The sequence below is a fragment of the Rhincodon typus genome, chromosome 26 (genome assembly GCF_021869965.1).
Source record: "Rhincodon typus isolate 14 chromosome 26, sRhiTyp1.1, whole genome shotgun sequence".
Lineage (NCBI taxonomy): Eukaryota > Metazoa > Chordata > Chondrichthyes > Orectolobiformes > Rhincodontidae > Rhincodon > Rhincodon typus.
The window spans coordinates 14,826,184-14,843,111 of NC_063357.1; the positions used below are offsets into that span (position 1 = coordinate 14,826,184).

At 37.8% G+C, this 16,928-nt stretch overlaps 1 protein-coding gene across 1 annotated transcript in view; it reads left to right on the forward strand.

Annotated features, from left to right (window-relative positions):
- cpda (carboxypeptidase D, a) overlaps positions 1 to 11,023 on the forward strand; it is a 64,190-nt gene extending 53,167 nt beyond the window's left edge. Inside the window, exons 16-21 of the mRNA XM_020518683.2 lie at positions 790 to 885; positions 5,262 to 5,326; positions 5,939 to 6,070; positions 6,613 to 6,798; positions 8,481 to 8,583; positions 9,095 to 11,023. Coding sequence (XP_020374272.2) covers positions 790 to 885; positions 5,262 to 5,326; positions 5,939 to 6,070; positions 6,613 to 6,798; positions 8,481 to 8,583; positions 9,095 to 9,321 — 809 coding nt within the window. The 3' untranslated portion in view covers positions 9,322 to 11,023. The remainder of the gene's footprint in view (positions 1 to 789; positions 886 to 5,261; positions 5,327 to 5,938; positions 6,071 to 6,612; positions 6,799 to 8,480; positions 8,584 to 9,094) is intronic.
- The last annotated feature ends 5,905 nt before the right edge of the window (positions 11,024 to 16,928 follow it).

The following is a 16,928-nucleotide window of genomic DNA, read 5'->3' on the forward strand; positions in this document are numbered from 1 at the left end:
ACTATTTTCGTGTAGACTCTGTAAAGTTATTTTGTTACTAAACGGGGTGGTTCTGGGTTTGGTTACTATGTTGGAGTTTGGTAAAGCTCTTACGGTAGTTTGAAGTAGAGGAAAGTTGCAATTAGTTTTAATATCTACAAGCTAATGAGTTTTTAAAAAAAAAAAGTATTGGCTGGGGTTCATCTAGTCATCGCAATTAAATTACATGGATGGAAGGTGAGAAGAGTAAATGAAGTATGGCGACTTTGAATGCAGCGCCAAATTTCCTCCTGAAGTGTATGTATTAGAAGCTGCAAAGATGTCAGAGCTGGAGTCCTGGAGTTTCTGTTCCAGAATGTCTTTTCCCATCTACATAACTATTTACCATTTCATTTATAATTTGTAACTTTTTTTATTTCTTTTCTACAAAACCCCAACCAATCTTTAGCAAGGGTATTACATTTGAATAAAAGAAATTATGAAGGCATGAGGCACACGATATTACCTATTTTCTTTTGATGGTTCATTGTTGAATGTGTGATAATAAAAAACAGTGAGGCGCAAAGAGCCAAATCTGGTTATAAATGGGAGATTTGACATCTTTTGCATTCAGAAAAATCTGTAATCAGTAATTGTTTATTATGACATATTCATAAGTTATTTGCAATAAAAATTCATTTGAAGGGCTGTTGTGACAAAAAGCAAAAATTCTTGTTTTATCAGTAATGTTTTGCTGTGTATTGTAAAAGTAGAAAACTACCTCATTGTTCCTCTAATACTTGCATATGACCTGATCTGTTTTTTCAATAGTTGCAAATGAGGAAACTCTGAAATATTTGGCAACTGTGTATTCTGACAATCACCCCAAAATGCATTTGGGTCATCCAGGTTGTCCTAATAACACAGGTGAGAATTTACAATAATATCTAACGCTGTTTGGTTTCACTATTACTTTCATTTAGCACAAATTAAATCAAAAAAATTGCATTAACATTGGAAATTTTGACAAGCCATCATGTATTTTGTAACCCCACATCAAGTTTTCAGGTAAAGTTTTTTGACTAAGTCCGATTTCCTGCCTACAATCTAAAGATGTTTTAATCTGGTGGAATTGAACAGGACACTTTTCCTCGTGGGAAAGTCTAGATCTAGGAAGCAACCTTTTAAAAATAAGGGATGCCTTATTTAGGGCTGAGATGAGAAGGGATTCTTTTCTGAGGGTTGTGAGGCTTTGGAACTTTTTTTTGGAGCAGTGGAGGTAAGGCCATTGAATGCTTTTAAGGTTAACCAGGGAGTCAAAGATTATCAGGGGTAGGCAAAAAAATTGGTTTGAAACCATCATCAGAGCGGCCTGCTCCTCGTTTATATGTCTGTATGAATTCTGGATATCCTATCCAGCTTGTTTCCTCACCTCTCCTGTTTTTTTTCCCTTTGGCTACTGAACCCTGTCAGCCTTCCTGTTCACTGTGGTTTCCTGGCCTACATCCAACTAGCAAGATTTGGGATCTAATATAGCAGCCTAATATTGTAGGTAAATCGACAGCACAAAAGGAAATTCCACAAAGAATCAGTAAAAATGTGTGAAATGAAAGTAATGCACTAGAACATAAGCTTTTCAGGTTGCTGACCTGTGACCAGTGGGGTCCCACAGGGATCAGTGCTGAGACCACAACTGTTTACAATGCAGATTGATGACTTAGAGGAAGGAAGTGAATGCACTGTAGCCAAATTTGCAGACAACACAAAAATACAAAGACAAGATGCAACCGGAATAGAAACCGTCTAGAGAGATATTGATATGTTAAGTAAGTGGGCAAAAAGGTGGCAAATGGAGTATATAATGTGAAGTTGTTCATTAGGAAGGGAGAACAAAGCATTATTTAAATAGTTCAGAGAGGATTAACTAGTATGATCCTTGGTGTGGAAGGATTGTCTTATGAGCAACGGCTAAGTTGATTGGGACTTTGGGGGTGACCTTTATAGCGATTTATAAAATCATGGGGGGTGTAGATAAGGTGAATAGAAAATTCACCTGGGGGGGCGGGTTCAAAACTAGGGGGTATGTTTTTAAGGTGAGAGGAGAAAGATTTTAAAAGGATATGAGAGGCAACTTTTTTTTCACAGTTTGTTTATGGAATGAACTGGCAGAGGAAGTGGTGGATGCAGGTATGATTACAACGTTTAAAAGACATTTGATAAGTGTATGAATAGGAAAGGTTTGGAGGAATATGTGGACAGGTGTGTCTAGTTTAGTCTGGGAGCATGGTTGGTGTGGACTAGTTAGACTGAAAGGTCTGATTCCATGCTGTATGACTTTGACTCTATTCACTGACATTTAGAAGAATGAGAGGTGATCTCATTGAAATGCATAGGCTCTTATGGGGCTCGGCAGGGTAAATGCCAAGAGGATGATTTCCCCTTATGGGAGAGGCTAGGACCTGGAGGGCATAGTCTCAGAATAACAGAGCGCCAACTTAAGACTGAGATGAGGAAGAATTTCTTCTGAGGGTTGAGTGTCTTTGGAACTCCTTGCCGTAGACAGCTGTGGGGATAGAGTCTTTGTGTGTGTTTAAAACTGAGAAATTCTTGATCAGTTGGAGAATCAAGGGTTATGGAGAAGACATGAAAGTGAGGAATGTCAGATCATTTATGATCTTATTGAATGACAGAGCAGGCTTGAGGAACTGAATGGCTTACTCCTGTCCTATTTCTTATGGTCATATGGATAAAATACAGTATTTTATGATATGTGCTAGGAGGCTGTAGAAGTGAAATTAAATTGACATAAACCGAAAGCAACATGTTGCAGATGCTGAAAATCTGGACTTAAAATCTAAAGAATATTTTGATTCCATGTTTCAAAAAGTGATGATTTTTGATGGTGTCATTGATTTTTTTTTTTTTTTTTAAAGATGATTGGAATCTTTTTACCTTGTGCTGTGTGTATAATTTTCCCAGTCATATAACATCTCCAGAACAGCTGGGACTTGAACCAGTGTCTTCTGACTCAAAGCAAAGGATACTACCATTGTGCCACAAGAGCTCTTCTTAGTATTGTATATGATAGTCAAAAAACAGTATGGGTATAAAATTTGATATCTGTTGGCCAACAAAGTCTGACTGTTGAAATGTGTCACTATGCCATGGGAGAAGAATAATTGCAGCATTTTCAACACTAGGGAATTCCATTGCTGTCTAATTTCCCAGTGTATTTAGAAAATGTTATCATTGTCAACTTCTCTCTAGATGCACTCCTCAAATCCCAGTTTCCACAGTACATTGGTGATTGACATAAAATGTGATTAGTTTGCATTTTTTGTGTTGATAAACACCAAGGAAAAATTAAATCGATCATCATGGTTTTACATTCAAAGATGTATGCCAGGGAGTTAATCGTATTCCCCTACATGACAAAGATGATAAAATTGATGCAAGCTGAGTTTCTTTACATCAATTCTGAGATGGATCTGGAAACTTGACAAAGCATTCTATATCAGAGGCTTAGTACAAACTGTATAAACATGGAAATATCTTTTAAATTAAGGGTAAGATTGCTAATCCTAATGCACTCAAAGGGGAAATTCCTATTAGAGTCAGATAGGAAGGTTTGCATTGCTAAAATTTATGCTATTATCTGGGCTATTTGTTAGCAAGAGTTTCCTGCAGTAAGGCTGCAAGAAAATATGAACTAGGAGCAGGAGAAGGCAATTTTTCCTTCAACCCTGCCGATCCATTTAATACGATCATGTCAGATCTCATCTTGGCCCCAATTCCACTTTCCTGCTTGTTCTCCATTACCCTTCAATCCATTACAAATCAAAAATCTGTTTGTATCCTCCTTAAATTTACTGCATCCCAGCATCCCCGACACTCTGGGCTAGTGAATTGGACAGATTAATGACTCGTTGAGAGAATTCCTCCGCATCTCTTAAATCTGCCACTCCTATCCTAATACTATGACCTCTCATTCTACATTCCCTTACGAGGAAACATCCCCTCTACATCAACTTCATAAATCCCTTTAGCATCTTATATTCCACAATTACATCTCTCAATTCTTCTAAACTTCAAAAAATATAGGACTAAGCTCTTTGATTTCTCTTTTATAAGGCAAGCCAATCAATCTCTGGAATCAGTCTGGTGAGCCACCTCTGAATTGTCTTCAGTGCAACTATGTCCCTCCTCAAAGGGACCAAAATTGTACACAGTACTCCAGGTGTGATCTCACGAATGCCTTGCACAGTTGCAGCAACACTCCCCCACTTTTATACTATATTCCTTTAGCAATAAATGCCAAACTTCATTTGCCTTCTTTATTACCTGCTGTATCCGCATACTACTTTTCTGTGAATATGCATGAGGACATCCAGATCCCTTTGCACCAAAACACTCGAGTTTAACTCCATTTAGATAATAAGTTGCCTTTCTATTCCTCTGACCAAAATGAATAACCTTGCATTTATCCATGTTAACATCATTGCCAAATTTTGGCCAATTCATCTAACCGATCCAGATCCATTTGTAAATTTCTTATTTCTTTATTCCAAGCTTACTTTCCTACCTACTTTAATGCCATTTGCAAATCTACTCAGTCCACTTTGCTATTTTTTTCTTTCTATGCTTTTTAAAAAATGTTTCCATTTATTATGGTACCCTACCTGCTTTTAATGTGGTGCACTGTGGTGGCTTCCAGCTGCCCAGAATTATGGTATAGGCATGACGATCTCAGCTCAGCCCTGCATGGCATTTTGAGCCCAGCTTTTCAGTGTACCCTGAACCCAAGAGCTGTTAATTGAACTGTGGTGAAGTTTTACTTGTTTTTCTTCTTATGACTTCTGTCTTTGGTTTAGGTGTCGTGCTAGTGGCTTATTAAACTTTTCACTTTTTTCTGTACAAATACATTGACAAAGTGCTATTCTACTCTGTTCAAATTTAGGTAAAGTACTTTCCATCCCTACTTCCAAGTCATCAACATAGATCGTAAATAGTTGAGGCCTGACAACCAAATCCTGCAATCTCCATTAGTTACATCTTGCCAACCAGAATAAGATCCATTTCTCCCAACTCCCTGCTTTCTGTTCATTAGCCAGTCCTCTGTCCAAGCTAATAAATTGCTCCTAACCCAAGTGATCTTATAAATGTTCATTTCTGATCACTTCAGTTATTCTCTAACAATTTTCAAACTGCACGTTGTCAAATTTGATAGGTGAGCTGTGTACTTTATTTCAATTTGCTTCTGGCATCTGAAGTTTACAGCATTCATTGGTTTAATCTCTTTTCAGAAGAAAACATCCCAGGTGGCATTGTACGTGGTGCACAATGGCATGGTCACATGCATAGCATGAAGGTGGGTATTAAATGTGTGTCGTGATGAGTCCAATGTCAGAAGTGTAAGTGAAGATCTGGCAGACATTCTAGTTTTAAAATCAACACCTGATTAGTTCAGCAGAAGCAGGTGCTGTGCTGTTTTCCTGTAGTGCCCTCTTATGGCTGGTTGCATGTCGAAACTATGTCAATGATATTATTTTAAGTACTAAAGCATGGTCCTCCACAAAATGAAGTAAACTGTACAGAATCCTGCAACATAAAGTGTAAACCTTTGGAAGTGATATTTTGGACTTTCTCAGTCATAGAATGCAACAATCTAATTGTCCATGCTCCTTCAGCTGACTCCCTTACAAGCTGTGAAGAGAAAAATGGACTTAATTCTCCAAATAGGAATTGTGATGCTAGCTAAAATCCAAATGAAGTCCAACCAATAGTAAAAGCACACTTGAAATTTGATATTCTACAAAGCTTAGTTTTGTTGGTTTGAGGCCAAGTGTCTCCCTTGTATGTGATTAAAATTCTCATCAGCAAGAAATAATTAGAATTTGTGTTTTCAGATAAAATAGTTACGTTTTAATCCTTTCATTAACACCTATCATAGGGATTTGTTTTCTAATTTTTGTCTCGCTAGGATTTTAGTGTAACATACGGTCACTGTCCTGAAATCACAGTTTACACGGGCTGTTGTAACTTCCCACGTGTCAAAGAGCTTGCTACAATTTGGAATGAGAACAAGAAATCTTTACTCAGTATGCTTGTTGAGGTAAGCATCTGTTGCCCAATACCTCATGAATTCAGGGGTATCTGTTGCCATACTGCCCCAACCGCTGACAATTCAACCCGTGACATTCGCTTCTGTTTGTGCAGGTATTTCTTATTTATTGATCTATTCTGCTCAATATTTGTTGTCTTGGCAGTTCTCAAAATGTTATGCTAGCACAGTTGTCTCTGTTGATTAAATTGCATGCCAAAGCGTCCTGAATATATTGGCATCAATTGTGATCTACATAAATTAATAGGAAAATGGAATTTGTACACCTGAATGTGAAGTCCGTAAAGGAAAAAGGGTGGGTATTCCCATCTTTATATAGTGGAGGGAAATTATATTGTCAAAATATCCTCAATCACTTTAAAAAATATTCTCCAGTTTCAATCGATATAAATTGACAGAATGATAAATTTAAGTACAATTGTGGAAAAAGTCTGTTTAGCTGTTTTCCAATTAGTTTTCAGTTTTCCTAATGTAATCGAAGGTTATTTTAAGTAATTTGTGTCAATTTTCTAAACTGAGATTGTTTCCCTCAGGTTCATAAAGGCTTACGTGGAATGGTGACCGATAAAGCTGGAAATCCAATTTCAAATGCAAATATTATTCTGAATGAGGGTGTCAAAGTTCTGACTTCGGAGACGGGCTGTTTCCATGTTCTCCTGTCTCCGGGGCCACATCATGTTGATGCACTTGCAGCAGGATACCAGCATCAGCGCAAGCAGGTAGAAAATCTAAGCACTTTTTTTATATATTCATGGGATGAGGGTGTCACTGGCTGGGCAGCATTTACTTGCTCATCCCTAATTGCCCAGAGGGCAGTTAAGAGTCAGCCACATTGCTGTGGATCTGGCGTTACATGTAGGCCAGACCAGGTAAGGATGGCAATTTCCTTCCCTAAAGGACATTGGGGAACCAGATGGGTTTTTCCTGACAATCTACAATGGATTCACAGTCATCATTTTTTTTTTCTAATCATTTTGTGGGATGTGGGCATCGATGGTTGGCCAGCATTTCTTGCCCATCCCTAGGTGCCCTTGAGAAGGTGATGGTGAGGCTGTCTTCTTGAACTGTTGCGTTCCTCCTGCTGTGGGTTGACCCACAATGCTATTAGGGAGGGAATTCCAGGATTTTGACCCAGCAACAGTGAAGGAACAGCGATATATTTCTAAGTTAGGATGGCGAGCGACTTGGAGGGGAACTTGGAGGTGGTGGTGTTCCCGACTTAGATTCTTAATTCCAGATATTTTATTGAATTCAAATTCCACCATCTGCTGTGGTGGGATTTGAACCCAGGTCCCCGAACTTTATCTGGGTCTCTGGATTAACAGTCCAGCAATACTACCACTAAGCCATCACCTCCCCTTTTCTCTAATTATGCTCTTAGACTACAGATTTCTTAATATGTGGAATGTGGGTTTCATTGCAGGGCCAGCATTTATTGTCCATCCCTAATCGCCCTCAAAGATGACAGTGAGCGGCTGCCTTGAACCACAGCGGGTTGTAGCGGAGGGGGTTCCAGCCATATAAACACTGTAAATGAGAAAGGTCAAATACTTAAAATTCTACAGCAAGTAATTCACCTTGAGACTCTAAGCCTGCCCCGCATCTATATGCGCAAATCTGGCTTGTGATTGCATCAAGTGCATCTCCAACGGCACTCAACTTGAGACCATTCGAGCAAAGTAGCCCACTTGATTAACAACAAAGACAGAACTTCCTGGAAAAAAAACTCAGCAGGTCTGGCAGCATCTGTGAAGACAAAACATAATTAATATTTTGGATCCAGGGATCCTTCCTCAGAATTCACTTGATTGACCCTCCTGTCACCATTGCTGCACATTGCCAGTAATGGATACCACGAAAAAGATACACTGCAGCAGCTGCCAAAGCTGCTTCAATAGCATTTTCCATACTTAGATCTTTATTGTCTAAAAGAACAAGGGCAGCAAACACATGGGTATATCACCAGCAAATTCCTCTCTGAATCACAATCCATCTTGACTTAAGAACGATATCACACTTCCTTCACAAGATCAGTGCTTCTGGAGTTGGTTGCTTGGCAGCACTGAGAGTGTTAACTGGCCTTGCCAGTGATGCTAATGACCAGAATTGTTTTTTTAAACTGCTGATTGTCAGGATCTGAGCATTTGCACCTGAAATATTAAACTGTCTCTTTTTCACAGACTTGAGATATGCATTGTGTTTCTTTTCAGATTTTCTGTACAGTAGTTGCTTTCCTTTTCATTCAATATATTCTAACATTAAAATTTATTCAAACCTTAAATGACCTCATGATTTACAGAAGAGACTTGCTTTCTGGTCTTTTCCACTTTTAGGCAATATAATTTACACTTCTGCTCTGCTTGAAAATTAACACTGTATTAATTACATTTTTATATAATAGGTGTTTGTATCCTCTTATGAAGCTGCCACCTCTGTGCTAATAGTTTTTGAGCTGGATAATAAATTATTTGGCCTTCCCAGAGAACTGGTGGTAACAGCAGCAGGTAAGAATTGATGTGAGGCAGCATTGAGTTATTTGTGCTAAGATTTCTATCAAAGTAAGCTATAGTTTGTACAGACTGCTAATTTTAAATTTCAATCATCAAAGATTAATAATTTGATCATACTTAACTTGGGTTTTGTGATATCCTTTTAGTTAAACACTAAATTATTCCACAGTCCCTTGAAACTTGAACAAATCTGTGAAACACTTACCTTTTCCACTGTGTTTATTGTGGAAGTATAGCAAAGTTGAAGCTAGCAAGCCAATTGTTTTATTTTTGACTTGCTTGCTTAACTGTGTGCATTTACCTTGGCTTACATTAAAATTTGTAACCCAATGGAATTTCAATATTATATTAATCTCTGCATTTAATGTTTAAATTATTTTTGACACAGTAGCAGTGTCTGTTCTCCATATGTGAATGTATATGTTGAATACTTTGATATTCTAGCTTTCGTAATGCTACAAAGTGAGGGAAATGAAACAAGGAATGTTTTTACCTTTTCCATTAGGTGCAACCATTTCTGCAATAATTGTGACAGCTTGCATCGTTTGGTGTGTTTGCTCTGTCAAGTCCAATCACCAAAAAGATGGCTTTCATCGTTTGAGGCAGCATCGAGATGAATACGAAGATGAGATCCGAATGATGTCAATGGGCTCAAAGAAATCACTTCTTAGCAGTGAATTTCAGGATGAAACAGAGAGTGAAGATGACACTCTGTATATTAATAAACATTAACATATCAAGCCAGCTCTGCTGGACTGGCAGTAATGTTCACCTTTTTGCCAAGTAAAATGAACAAATAAGCATTAACCCTAATAGAGGATTTGCCTGATCTGCTGCACATTGGGAAGTGTTGGAGTGATTTTTTTTCTTATACATTTAGTTGTCCTTTTGGAAGAGTAGATGCTACAAGGAGGAATGGCAATTTGCACCATCACTTGACTGTTGTGCACGTCTTGAACTGACTTCTGATGTTATGTTCTGATTAAGGGTCAACTGCAGGAAGAATGTTATTGCACCATATCTACCATCTGCGCCTCTGCCTGACGATACTTAAAAACTGTGCCAACATTTAAAGATGCAATATACCTTTCACTTCCCCACTTTTAAGAAGAAAAATGTGTGTGCTTAATCCACCTTTTTAAAACAACCATTCATTTATTTTTGCGAACTTTACTGTATTTTATATAAACAAAGTTCTCAAAAGAAGTCGAGTGAAGGCGAATTGTGCGGTGCTACTACTGTGCCATTTTGTCTGGGTTGCACGTGCTAATTTTAAAAGGTGGACAATTTTTTTAATCAAAGGTATGCTGCAGCTTTGTTGCACCTGAATCTTGCCAGTGTTACAAATGAGGGAAAGTGCTGTGTGTGTTTGCCTTCCTATCCCTCTCCAAAAATGTATGACATTAATTTTAAAATTTGATATCCCCTTTTTTCATTTGTATTTTCCTCCATAAAATACAACAAGCTAATAAAATGAATGTCATTTGATATTTGTAATTCGAATAACTAATGTAAAAAAATTGTCAATGCTATGTTCTTTTTACATCAATGCAATCTCAGTAATTACGAATAGGCTGTGTACATTTGAGAACCAGACAATTTTGGCAAGGGGTGGGGGTATACAATGAGAAGGCAGAGGTTACAGAGGGCACAAAAACCAAATCAGCCATTTATGAAAATGGCATCTTCAAATTTGTCATTGGTTTTCCTTTTATTTTTGAATTTATTCTTGATGCACACTGGATAATTTTATGGTTGGAGATTTCTCAATTGGAATTACAAATGTTAGAGAACTGAACATCTAATTTTCAAGGTGCTCTTTTATTATATCAATTATGAAATACCTTTACTGAGGCAGTGAATTTGTTTAATTTGAATCATGATGGTAGAGGTCGCTACTGAGAATTAAAATGAGAATTTATGGTCCTATCATATGCTGTTTGAAGCATAATTTTTCATAGTTTTTATAGTCTGGATCTTGGTGTAAATTTTTTTCAACATATTGTAGAGATGCATTGAATGTGGGTGAAGGGTCATAGAATAATTAAACTCTGTATAGATGTGAGTGAATGTTTGTACGTGTGTTTTCAGTGTGTGCCACTGAATGTACACCTGAATTGCCTAAATACAGTATATGATCACCAGAAATACAGCATTGCCAAAAACACCTAATTCATATTAGATATTATTCAATTTATTAAGAAATGATTCACTGTACTTGAGTTTGTCAGCTCCATTGTGTTTGGAAAATCACTTCAGAATGTTAGTATCATTGTTCATTTGTACTTTTTGCACAGGACATTTTATCAATATTGTGTACTTGACTATATGCTGTGATGCCTTAAATTTTTCATATTTCTTTCATTTTGTGGTGATGTCACTGGGTTTCAGTGAAAGGTTTTGGCATCTAAAAATAAATGCTTTATCTAGCACATGTCTGTTGTTTATGGTGGTGTACTCAATGTTTAAACAATGCTGGCATCTTTCACTTAGTTCCCTTTTGATAAATTTCACATGGAAAAAACAAAATAACAAAGTGCATGATTACAAAGCAAAGATGACTTGGATTAGCTTTGAGTCATAAATGCTTTTCTTTGAACTGTCTAATTAATTATTATTATAGTGACATGGCATCAATTGGAGAAAATATCTCCAACAATGAAATATCAAATATCATTTTTTATAGAAAAGCCACCTGATTCAAGGAATCTAAAATGAATTATTGACTTGGGTATTTATTGCAAGGGATGATTAGAACTTTTCAGTGTTTTGCTGGAAAAAATTTGCAATTACATTTATCCTAAATTAACACTAATTCGGAATTATTGGTCAAATTCTGTTTTATAGTAATATTTCTAGATTTTACAAATAACTTGAGCATTACTTTTTCAATTCTATTTCTTATTTATACAATTTTATAATAAATCAAACACAATAAAATCTGAATATGCAGACTAGCCATGGATTAAAACTGTCCTTTGATCAAATCAGGTACTCTAGAGACGACAGTGTCATTTCTTTTCATGTAGTTTTTGATTTTTTTTTTAAAACTAACCTTTGTTTTACATTGATTTTATAATGTAATACCTTTGATCATAAAACAAAGTCTAAATTGATCCAAAAATAATTTGCCCCAATTAAACTGAAATGAATAATATGTCTGTTTTGTTTCAATGTGATTTTAGATCAGCTGTTCACTGAAGCCAAACTGGAGAAATAAACTGACATATATTTATAACATTGTTGAAATTGGATGGAGTGTATAAAGCGCAGTCGATCTGCTGCATCCCTATCGAATTTTAATTGCACACCCTTTATCTAATTCAACCAGTTTCAAACTGTCAATATTGTTATATTGCTAAGTTTTGAGCTTTTAAACATTTATTGAAATTGAAGTTCAGTACAATGCTGATGGTATGTTGTCTTTTACATAGAAATTTAACTGGAGCACAAGTAGGCCATTTGGCCCCTGAAACCTGTTCTGCCATTCAACAAGATTGTGGCTGATCTGCCCCAAGCCTCAACTCCTTTTTCATGCCAACTCGGCATAGCCATTAACTTCCTGATATTGCTAACATATATCTTACTCCTCTTTAATGACTTTATCTAGCCCCCACACACTCTGGGATAAAGAATTCCATACCTTCTGTACCCTCGGGGGGGGGAAAAAAAAGTCCTTTTCTTCTCATTTTTAAATGAGTGTACCCATGTTCTGTAACTGTCTTCTGGTTTGATTTACCCCATGAGTGGAAACATTGAAACATCTACTCTGTCGTACTTCCTCAGATTCCTGTGTTTCATTAACATCACCCCTCATTCTTCGAAACTCTAATGATTAAAAGCTGTTTTTGATAAGTCAACCTTTTCATCCTGGGAATCAGCCCAGTGAATTTTTTTTTAACTGCATCCAGTGCCAGTATGTCCTTTATTAAATATGGTGACCAAAACTGTACAGAGTACTCCAGATGTAGCTTCACTAGCTCCTTGTACAGTTAGAACAAGACTACGCTGTTTTTAAACTCCAACCCCCTAGCAATAAGGCCAAAATTCCTTTTGCCACCCTGATTGTTTGTTGCATCTGCAAGCTAATTTTGTTTCATGCAAAAAAAAAAAACCCAGATCCCTCTGCAATGTATTTCTTTGGAGTCTTTCACCATTTAAGTAATTGTCTTTTAATTGTTCCTACAAAAGTGTATGATTTCATAGTGCCTGACATTAAACTCCATTGCCCATTCATTCAACCTATTCCTATCACCTTGCAGTTCTTCCCTCCTCATCCTAACATGCCCTCCCACCTTTTTGTTTGTATCATCAGCAAATTTGGATACATTACACTCTGCTCCCCACCCCCAGTAATTGATAAAGATAAATAATTGAGATTCTAGAACTGATCATTATGGCAGTTTGCTGTTTTGTTGTTCCAACCTGAAAAAGACCCATTAACCCAACTGTCTTTCACATGTTAACCAATCCTTAATCCATTATAATACATTGCTCTCAATACTGAGATCCTATTTTGTGCATTAACCTTTTATGTGACCCCCTATATGATTTGGTCTGAAAATCCAAATACACTACATTTACCAGTCCCCCTTTATCAACTGTTTGTTATATCATCAAAGAACTCTAACACAGTTGTCAAACATGTTTTGCTTTTAACAAAACCATGCAGACTGTTTTGTTATGTTAAGCTCTTCTAAATATCCTGCTATTTCTTCCACAATAACGGACCCTGCTATTTTTCCAACAGACGATATTAGGCTAACTGGCCTATAGTTACCTGTATTAGGAGATGCAGTTTTAAAATAAGTAGGATTAAAATAAGAGGTTTGTTTTTCTCCAAAGGTCCTGAATCTCTCAAACCCCTGTCCCCGAAGAGAGCAGAAGACAGGGTATTTGAATATCTTCAAGGCAAAGGTAGACTCTTGATTATGATGGTCAAAGGGTACAAGCGTTGCAGGAAGTGGAACTTCCCATGAGTGTTAGCAGCTACTTAAAGATTAGTGTCAGGTCAAAAATAGCTTTAAGATGGAAAATTGCTGTGCTGACCTAAAATGTTGTGCTGTGAATCACAACAAACAATGCATAGGCATGAAGCAAACTTTGAGAGATATAGCACTTGATTCTTTTTCATAGGCAAAGTATTGCCTGTTCAAGTTTTTTTTTGTAAGACTGTCCTGTTTGCCATAGTGTAGAAGACAACAATGCAACGTTTTGTGTGGTAGCCGTTAATGGCAATGTTGTATACAGTACCACAGAAACCTAGAAATAGATTTGGAACAGATATTAAACTTAAAGCTGTCATTGCAGAGTTACCCATGAGTAATTTGGCAGGTAAACAAAAATATGCAAGCTAAAATATGTTGTATGTTATGCATTTAAAAATGACCAATGCAAAGTATTCATTCTAGTTGCTGCATTGCTTACTATGCAATGCCCATATTCCAACTAGTCACATATTTACATTTTACGACTGAAACACTTGGTCCATTATCACCTTAAGTGTTAACTGATTAAGTCATTCTAATATAATCTAGATAGTAGCATTATGCATTTTTAGTTGCAGAAAAGCTAGAATGGGAAGTACGTTGCTTGCAAAGTCAGTATTCTTTTAACTTGCAACATTATGAAGCCATTTTCCTGATTGTAGGGCAAGATCACTCTTAACGCAGAGAAAAAGATTGAACAGTAACGGATCCCAATACCTGCAAATGCTTGACTTCCTTTGAAGTGACTGGATGTTTTTAAACACATGCATACTGTGCGTAGAAAGTGAAGAGGTGAATCATTAGGAACTCTGTCTTGTCCTGGTTCTCTCATGTACAGACATACTCTAAGCTATAACTCAGTAATGCAAGTTTACCAAAGAAGTTCCTGAAAGAGATGCAGTGATTTTGTTGCGATCCATCTCGGGTGGTGTGATACAGGACTCTCTGCTCTGTGGCTACGCAACAAACCAAATATCAATCACAGCTAGAGGACCATCAGCTGAAAGAAAGACACTATTTAGTCTGCCCAAACCTTGCTTATCTTCTAATGCGAGCTATTTATCCACATTGGAAGTTTGCAGGCCAACACATTTCAATGTCCAAGGCTCCATGCTGAGGGACACACTAATGTTTGGGGCAGTGGCTGCAGGGACACAATGGAGAAAGGTCACTGTCTAAGGTCTTACAACCATAGTATACTGAGGGGCCGCTAACCAGTAAACTCTCCGAAGCTATCTTTTTGAAATGCAATGAATATTGTAAATAACTATAAATGTAATGAGTAACGTGACTGAAAGAAACTGATTTAGTTTGGCACTTACGTAATCTCAATTTTGACCAGTCATATGGTGTAGTTTTATAAATTCTGTGAAACAAGTCTATAGTTGGAATAAAATCTTGCAGTGAAGGTTTAGTTTGAAGATGTCTCTTGTAAGAATGAATACATTGTAGAACAGATAGCATTATATTAAGCTGCATCATTAGATTAGCAAGGATTAATGGAATTAGGTCTGTCTGAACACAAAGAGACAGATGTGATAAGATGTACAGACAGATTGATTTTATGATGATCTAGTGCCAAAATATCAGGGATAAAACTATGATATAGGAGCAGAATTACACCATTTGATCACAACGGATATTTTTCTCAACCCCGTTCTCAAGCCTTTTCTCCATAACTCTTGATCTCCTTACTATCTCTATCTTAAATATCACTCTCTGGCTGAAGAAATTCCTCACTTCAGTTCCAAAGGGTTGTTCTTTCACCCTGAGCTTGTGCCCTTGGATCCTATCCTCTTCCCACTAATGGAAACATCTCCATGTTCATGCTATCCAGGCCCCTCAGTATTCTGTAGTTTCAATCAGGTCCCCTTTCATCCTTCTAAACTACATGGAGTATTAGACCCAAAGGCCTCATCTGCTTCTCATATGACAAGTCCTTCATCCTTGAGATCGTTCTTGTAAAGCACCTCAGACCCCCTCCAATGTCAGTACACCCTTCATTACATATGGGGTCTAAAACCGCTCACAATATTCCAAATGTGGTCTGAGCAGAGTCTTACAGCCTCAGCAATATATCCCTGCTCTGGTGTTCTAGCCCTCCTGAAATGAATGCCACCATTGCATTTGCCTTCCTAACTGCCATCTGAACCTACATGCTAACCTTAAGTCTCTGTGCTTCAGATTTCCAAAGCCTTTCCACATTTAGAAAATAGTTTACACCTCTATCCTTCCGACCAAAGTGTATAACCTCACACTTTCTCACATTGTATTCCTTCTGCCAACTCTTTGCCCACTCTCCTAGCCTATCCCAGCTTCCTCAACACTACCTGTCTCTCCACCTGTCTTTGTGTCATCTGCAAACTCAGCAACAATGCCCTCAGTTCCTTTGTCCAGATCATTTCTGCATAATATGAATAGTTGTGGTCCCAACACTGACCCCTGCAGAACTCCATTAGTCACTGGTTGCCATCCTGAAAAAGACCCCTTTATCCCTACTCCCTGCCTTCTGCCAGTCAGCCAATCCTCTAACCATGCCAGCACTTTGCCCCTAACAGCATGGACTCATCTTATTTAGCAGCATCCTGTATGGCACCTTGTCGAAGACCTTCTGGAAATGCAAATAGATCATATCTGCTGGCTCTTGTTTGATAAGATGGAAGTATGAAAGAATCTTTTTTTTATAATGTTTGCCTTTGAGATAAGAAGGTGAAGACCATCCGAAATGGATAGTCAGTCATGAGAAAATTTGTTTTAAGAACTGTAAGCAGGTTATGGCTGGATTTTATGGTAACAATAATGAGGCTTTCAACGTTCACTGTTACTAGAGCGTAGATTAGATCACTGAGAAGAAATTCTTCCCCATCTCTGCCTTAAGTAGGTGCTCCCTTATTCTGAGATTGTCATAGAACCCCTACAGTGTGGAAAGAGGTCCTTCGGCCCAACGAATCCACACTGACCCACAGAGCATCCCACCCAGGCCCATTCCCCTATAACCCACCTAATCTACATATCCCTGAACACTATGGGAAATTTAGCGTGGCCAATCCACCTAACCTGCACACCTTTGGACTGTGGGAGGAAACCAGAGCACCCTTAGGAAACCCATGCAGATACGGGGAGAATGTGAAAACTCCACACAGGCAGTCGTCCGAGGGTGGAATCGAACCCGGGTCCCTGGCGCTGAGAGGCAGCAGTGCTTTGTCCTCTGATTCTAGACTCCAACTCTTAGCATTTACCTTGACATGCCCCCAAAGAATCAGGTGCTTGGGAACACCTGGAAGTTTCTCTCCCAGTCATCTGCCAATTTGATTTGGAACTATGTCACTATTTTTTCCCTGCCACTGGGTG